Here is a 7,961-nt window from a genome sequence, read left to right as displayed (position 1 = left end):
TTAAAAATATCTGTACCAAACACAGGCTGGTGGGACTAGCTTAGATGGGGCGTCTTGCACAAGGTGGACAGGTTGGGCTGAAGGACCTGTTTCCATGCTGTATAACACCAGGTCTGTACATTCGTAGGTACACAAAAATGCTGAAGAAACTCAGTGGGTGCAGCAGCATCTGTGGAGCGAAGGATATAGGCAACGTTTCGGGCCAAAACCCTTGTTGCCTATCTCCTTCGCTCCATAAATGCTGCTACACCCACTGAGTTACTCCAGCATTTTTGTGTACCTTCGATTTTCCAGCATCTGCAGTTCCTTCTTAAACACTGTACATTCGTAGTATCATCCAGTTAATACATTGTATGTACAAATCTCAATACGCTCACGTGGCCTCTTTGAACAAGTACTTGAGAAGCTGTTCCAATAGACCCAGCATCTAGACACAGCAGAACATTCGATTGCTGTCCTTCCCCATGCAGTCTTTTGCAACCAAGCATTGTGGCTGTCCCTTAGCACGTAATCCTGGAGTCTGGCATGTTCCAGTCGACAATATTAATTTGGTCAAGACTATTTAATTGTCATGCAGCGGGACCAGAACAATGAAATTCTTACTTGCTGCAGCCTAACAAGCACATTAAACATAACAACGCAACAAATATACAATAAACAATAAAACTATAAATTATCAGTTATACTAGGTAACCAGACATCTTGTCGTACTGGAAGTCCAAGAGGCTTCAGACAGACTGAACAGCGTCTTTCACCACGCTCTCCAGAGATGCTGCTTGATCCACTGAGTTACTCCAGCACTTTGTGTCTTTCTTTGTAAACCAGAATCTTCAGTGCCTTGATTCTAGATGCCAGTCTCCCTGGGGGATCAGCGAGTCCTCTGTTACAGAGCTGCTCAGGGTGAGGACCCTTGCTTCCCTTTCCCGATTTCCTGTGCAAATGCACCGTTCACAAATAAATGGACAGTTGTCTCATCCTCATTGCAGCCTTCCCGAGGGTGGCTTGGGTTGGGATGTTGGTGGATCTGACCATGAAATGCCTTGGACATGAAGTTGTGGTTTTATCTATCCAGAGCCAGCTGGGGCTGCCTGGTCTCGATCAAGTGAATTGTTGCTGTGCTCCATCTACAGTGTGTATGAAGACATTGTAAAAGAAAAAGTTCTCAAAGGTGGCCTTTCATAATCATGAGTTATCCCAAAACCCTTAATGACCAGAGAAAGACTTTGGAAATGTAGTCACAGTTCTAGAAAACCAATTTCCCTGCAGTAAACTCATTCATGCACCCGATGATCAGATAATATATTTTGGGGATATTTGTTAGGGAACACAATGGAGAAACTCCCTTTGCTAATCTGCTTAGTGGCATGTAATCATTTACATTCATCTGAGAAATGAGAGTGGTCTTGGTTAAATCATAATTCCAACAATGGCACAGATCCTCTGAAGCGGCAGCCTTGATTTTGTTCTCAAGTCTCTATACCAGTACCTGGACCTTTAGACTAGAGATACAGCGCGGAAACAGGCCCTTCAGCCCACCGAGTCTGCACTGACCAGCGATCACATCATACACCAGAATTATCCGACTCCGGAAAATGTACAGTTTTACCAAAGCCGATTAACCTACAAACCTGTGCGTCTTTGGAGCGTGGGACAAAACCGGAGCACCTGCGGGGGAAAACCCATGTGGTCACAGGGAGAACGTACAAACTTCGCACAGACGGCACCCGTGGTCACATTTGAACCGGGCCTCTGGTGCCGTAGGGCAGCAACTCTACTGCTGCATCACTGTGCCACCTTCTGTCTCAAGAGATGAGCTTGCTGTCGATAGAGCCACTGACGAACTGCATTCATAAACAATGTGAAATACAATGATGAAACCAAACACTGTAAATAGATCAGAACAGAGTGTTCATACTTTGGATGGCAGGAGGAGATAGAAGCTCACACTGGCCATCTGGCATGGAAACTAATAGAAACAGAATGATATTTCTGCACCGAATATTATCTGATGACCATGTAACAACACTTTAGATAGTCAGCGCTGTCTGGGAACACAGCTGTAACTAGATGGTCTTGCATCCAATGTTTGATCTGCTTTGCGATGGATTCCATAGATAAAGCCTTCTCTTAAAATGTTATTTGGCAGTTGTCGAGTGAAGCATAACATCGTGCAATAACTAAGAATATAAATTATGTTTTTTTTTAAATAGGTAACCTCACAACCAGGACCCAGAACTGCATTTCTTTAGATAGGTCAGCTTGTTTTTTTTTTTGTACATTGGATTCAGGGAAAAGTCAAATACCTAAAACTTGAATAAACAGCACTGATATTGGCCTGATCTCTTGCTCTGGCCTTCAGTCTTTTCATTTAAAAAAAAAAGGACAGCTGGAGACTCGGCTCATCACTTCCAGAATCTCCAGAGGCGACTTTAATTTACTTGTGTTCCTCTTACATTTATATCCTCACGAGGCATGAAGATGCCTTGCCTCCTTTCAATCCAACAGCCACGATGTGTCCAACTGTGGCTCCTCTCACAAGCAAAGACAGATTTGCCTTTTGGAACAATCTTTTGCAATGTTCCCAAAATGTTTTAATGAATTTTGGAGCATGGTCACCTGCAATATAAAAACAAGCATTCTGCAAACAGCAAGATAGAGTACAATGGTGTTGACCAGATGATCCACCTTAATGATGTTGGTTGAGGGCCAAATGTTGGCTCCCAATTCTTCATCAAAACAATATCAGGCGCTCTTTCATAAGTTCATAAGGTACAGGAGCAGAATTAGGCCGTTCGGCCCATCAAGTCTATACCGCCATTCATTCATGGCTTATCTATCTTTCCCTCTCAACTCCATTCTCCTGCTTTCTTCCCCTAACCCCTGGCTTCCGTACTAATCAAGAATCTAATCTCCCTCTTAAAAATATCAATTGACTTGGCCTCCAATCTTCTGTGGCAATGAATTCCACAGATTCTCAGCACAAGTTCTCCACCAGAGCCACATATGACGTTTGCAGTATAATTACATGGCCAAATGGAAGTCCCCCACTACCCAAACCACTCTCCTGATGATACATTTCTAACGCAGGGCAATTGGTATTGGTTTATTGTTGCCACACGTGAATAGCTTTATTGCATGTTTTGCAGTCAAATTGTAATCTGCATGAGTGCATGAGTACAATCAAATCTTCCAGGTTGTACTAAGAGAAAAAATACCAGAATGCAGAATATAATGTTAAGCATTACAGCAGATTTTACAAAGGTATAAGGGCCTCAATGCGGTAGGTTTGGAGATCAGGACAGCTCCCTCAGCTCCCTCAGCTTATTCATTGCCCTTCTCTCTAGATTGGATAGGTACAGGCCAATTGTTTTCTTCCTGCTTGTTGCCTCTTCTCAGTTCAAATTGACTGCTACATCCAATGTTCCTGGGTACTTCCCTTTGTTCCATTGTTCTAGCGTTCCTATTGTTCACTGTTTCACTTCACAACACGGTGAGATGGAAGGCAGATATTTTAATGCATAAATTTGTACAATGTTTTATGATTTTAAATATTGCATATATTTAAGTAACTTGTTGCGAGTACTGTGCTTTAACTTATGCACTTGGAATAAGTTTTCTATTCTTTCTCCACCTTCATCCTTGTCTCTATCATTTATTATTTTTGCCATTCGTGCTGCTTAGTTCTCCATTTTTCTTTCCCTCTCCTTCCTAACTGGTTACTTTAAACTTTGTTACTGACCAGCCATTTTCCAATAATCTCTTCTCTTGTGCCACACTCCACCAAAATGATTCTACCTGAAAAAAAAGAAGAAAATTGGCCATTTTCCAATCCCTATCAGCCTTGAAAAATAAATGCTTTGCTTGGCTTGCAGATAAGTTCAGAAAACTCAGCTCCAACCCCTTTAACTCCTCCTTTTCACTGACATCGGGGGCAGACTGTATCAGGCCTCTGAATAGCTTGGGTTTAAACTGTGACCTTCTCTCACACTAACTATGCCTTCATCCAGCTGAGCCGAGCAACCAGGGGCAAAAGCTACTGATATTCAAAACATTGATGAATAACACTTATTGTACCCATCCTTTTAGCCAGTAATTGCTTGCGAGTACTTTTTAAATTTAGTTTAGTTTAGAGATACAGTGCGGAAACAGTCCCTTCGGCCCACCGGGTCTGCACCGACCAGCGACCCCCGCACATTAACACTATCCTACGCCCACTAGGGACAATTTTTACATTTACCAAGCCACTTAACCTACAAGCCTGTATGTCTTTGGAGTGTGGGAGGAAACCAAAGATCTCGGAGAAAACCCACGCAGGGAGAAAGTACAAACTCCGTACAGACAGCACCAGTAGAAACATAGAAACATACAAACATAGAAATTAGGTGCAGGAGTAGGCCATTCGGCCCTTCGAGCCTGCACCGCCATTCAATGTGATCATGGCTGATCATCCAACTCAGTATCCCGTACCTGCCTTCTCTCCATACCCTCTGATCCCCTTAGCCACAAGGGCCACAAGTAGTCGGGATCGAACCAGTGTTCTAGAGATTCACTGTTGTCAACATGACGAACTTGGCGCACTTTACATTTGGAATCATGTGGAAATGGGGCCAGGTGTATTTTGCATGTGTGTGCATCTCTTGAGATGTACTTTGATTATAGGAGCAGAAGTAGGTGACTAGCTATTGAGTCTGTTTACAGAGTCAACTCTACCGCTGCACCACTGTGACTGCCCTAACTTGGAGTTATTTTCAGTGCAATGATTGCTCAGAATTGCAAAACAAAATAATATATGTGATGTCCAGAGGCAGTGAAAGACACTAAACAACACAGACCCTTTCTCAAAGAATGTAGGAAGGCAGGTAACAGAGACACATATGAGCTTATGCATCATTTTCATCATTTGCATCATTGAATGTAGGTTTAGAAGGATCTAAGTGTGATGGTTAAGGCACATGAGGATAGAGAGAAACTAGTTACCCCATTGAGGAAGTGACCACACTTCAAATCTAATTCTTTGGTTGTAAAGTTATTTTATTTATCCCAGTGGAATATTTATTTATCCCAGTGGAAATGGATTAGTTTGGATTGAATACTTCTCATTAGGTGTTAGAGATTCACTATAGAGATACAAAATTGAGTCTGTATACAGAGTCATCTATATCCCCCTCTCTCCTCATCCTCATCGCCTCTTCTGTCATCTAGTTTGGTACCATTGGAAAACTTGGATATCTTAGCTTTGGCTCCCTCATCAAAATCACTCACGTAAATTGTAAACAGCTGGGCCCCAACCTCTAATCCCTCTGGCATTCCATTAGTGGCGGCTTAACAAATTACTCTCTGTTTCCCATCCATTACCCAACCTTCAGTGCATGTCTGTATATTGCCACTCATCTCATATCCAATAAATTGTCATCACAGTTTAACGTGACACTGTATTTAAGGCCTTCTGAAAGTTTCAATACACCACATTTACCGATTCTTCCTTATCTCGTACATTATGGTTACAAACTCACAAAGTTCTAACTGATATGCCATCCATGATTTCCCTTTCGTAAATTCACATTGACCTTCTACTTAATTACGGCCATACGACATAGGGTCAGATTTAAGCTATTCAGCCCATCGAGTCAACTCCGCCATTTAATCATGGCTGATCCATTTTCCTTCTTAACCCCAATCTTGTGCCTTCTCACTGTAACCTTTGACACCCTTCCTATTTAAGTATCTATCAACCTCTCGTCTAAAAACACCTAATGATTTGGCCTCCCACAGCCGTCTGTGGCAATAAAACCCACTTGACTTGACTATTTCCAAGGATTCACGCCCCCCCCCCACCCCCCTCCTCATCTCAATTCTGAAGGTACATCCATTTATTTTGAGGCTCTGCCCTCTGGTCCTAAAGAGCCTGTCCCACTGTACGAGGTAATTCAAGAGCTCTCCCGAGTTTTAAAACAAATCAACCTCGTGGTAAGTACGTAGAATGTTCGTAGCGGGTACGTCGGAGCTCGGGACGTCTCTTAGTGGCTCGTAACGCTAACGGCAGGTACTCGGGAAACGCGGTAAGCTCGTGAAGATTTTTCAACATGTTGAAAAATGTCAACAAGAGCCCCGAGTACCTCCGCGTGGCTATTACCGTAATTCTCCGAGTCAGTTTTGAGCAAGGCCGCCAGCTCCATGATATTGGGCCGCAGAGCAGCTGGAGATAGGATCCGGCCAGGTAAGAGATTGAAAAAAGTTTCCCCCGGCCCCCTCACCCACCCCACATAAAACAAGCCAGAGAATATTAACACAAACTTTTAACATACACTAAAAATAATAAAAAAGACGAAAAGACAGACAGACCGTTGGCGAGGCAGCCATCGCTGACGGCGCCACCTGGTGGTATTGTGATCTTGATGGTCATTGCTTGACTTATTTCCACAGTATGCATTGTTCATTCATCTCTAATGCTATCTGTGTCCTTTATCCCCAGGATTTGTGGATTTAACACTACATGATCAAGTGCAACTACTGGAATGCTGCTGGTTAGAAATTTTGATGATTGGCCTTGTCTGGCGCTCCATGGAACATCCGGGAAAGCTCATATTTGCTCCAGATTTGGTTTTGGACAGGTACTTCCTATTACACTCATTGGTTTGCACAGAAGTGATTTGGGATTCTCTTAGATAAACACAAAATGCTGGAGTAACTCAGCATCTCTGGGGAGAAGGAATGGGTGACGTTTCATCTCTTGGGTGCATTAATGAAACACATTACATTCAGACAGGGTATGTCTTCCCTGATCATGATCACTCTTGTTCATTCTTGTTCACTCTTGTTCCCTCTTGTCAGACTAGCAAAACAAAATGCAAAAACTTATTTAGTTAAACTAAAGAGCTGGTGCAAACTAAGGATAATTTCTGCAGATCCCAACGGCCATTAGGGACGTCCCTTACCCAGATGTATTCTGGAAGGACAAAAGACTGTGCTAAGGAGAAAAAGAGGCACAAAGTGTGAAGCCAGCTGAAGGGATGTAGGTGAAAGAGGGGGGGGGGGGGGGGGGGGGGGGGGGGGGGGGGGGTGGCGGAAGGGGTAAGGGGCAGCAGGATTGTGGGAGAAATGGATGCGCATGCAGGTGAGGCACAGGGAGGAATATAGGCAGGGGGAGGAGGCGTGTTGGTTAGTTATTTAAAACTGGAAAATTCAATGTTCAAATCGTTGGGTTAAAAGCTATCCAAGCGGAATATCTGTTCCTCCAGTTTGCGTATGGCCTCACCTATCCCATTAGGTAACATATAAGAACAGTGAGGTTATGGTGCAACTGCGTACAACATTGCTTAGACCTCCCCTGGGCCATGGTGTACTATTCTGATTACATCAAGAAAGGAAAGAAATGATTGTACTGTCGAGGGTGTAGGTGAAATTTACCAGGGTGTTGCCTGGATTTCACTTATGAGAAGCAGGAGAGGGTGGGTTTGTTTTCCCCTGCAGTGGAGAAAGCTGATTGTAGTATACACCATTATGAGGTTGCCCACATCAACTCTGTCTATCCCTCTCATCATTTTAAAGACCTCTATCAGGTCCCCCCTTATCTTCTGCGCTCCAGGAATAAAGACCTAGGAAACCTATCTCCCTGTTGTTGAACCCAGGCAACATTCTAGTAAATTCCTCTGTACTCTCTCTATTTGGGGACATCTTCCTATTTACCCCAAAATTGTAGAATCTGGACCACACTGTCCACCAATGTCTGCTTGTAGGAACATTGCATCCCAGCTTCTAGACTCAATGCTAGGGATTTATAAAGGCCTGAATCACAAAAGCTTTAGAAATCCCTATCTTTGTGCTAGTTAATGGGAATATGCACAGTTGAACCCAGATCCCTCTGTTGATGATTGGCATGTACCATGGTGACGTCATCTCAAGGGCTTGATTCCGCGCTGAACAACCTTGACTCGACTTTTTAGATTTTTTTCAACTGTTCT

The 7,961-nt window shown here is 43.4% G+C and overlaps 1 protein-coding gene across 1 annotated transcript in view; it reads left to right on the top strand.

Annotated features, from left to right (window-relative positions):
* Positions 1–7,961, top strand: part of esr1 (estrogen receptor 1) — a 141,194-nt gene that overhangs the window by 113,327 nt on the left and 19,906 nt on the right. The window contains 1 exon segment of the mRNA XM_055639009.1: positions 6,473–6,611. Coding sequence (XP_055494984.1) covers positions 6,473–6,611 — 139 coding nt within the window.

This window comes from Leucoraja erinacea, chromosome 8 (genome assembly GCF_028641065.1).
Source record: "Leucoraja erinacea ecotype New England chromosome 8, Leri_hhj_1, whole genome shotgun sequence".
In the NCBI taxonomy this organism is placed as follows: Eukaryota; Metazoa; Chordata; class Chondrichthyes; order Rajiformes; family Rajidae; genus Leucoraja; species Leucoraja erinaceus.
The sequence above is the reverse complement of the archived record's forward strand: the minus strand, read 5'-3'. Positions and strand labels throughout refer to the sequence as shown.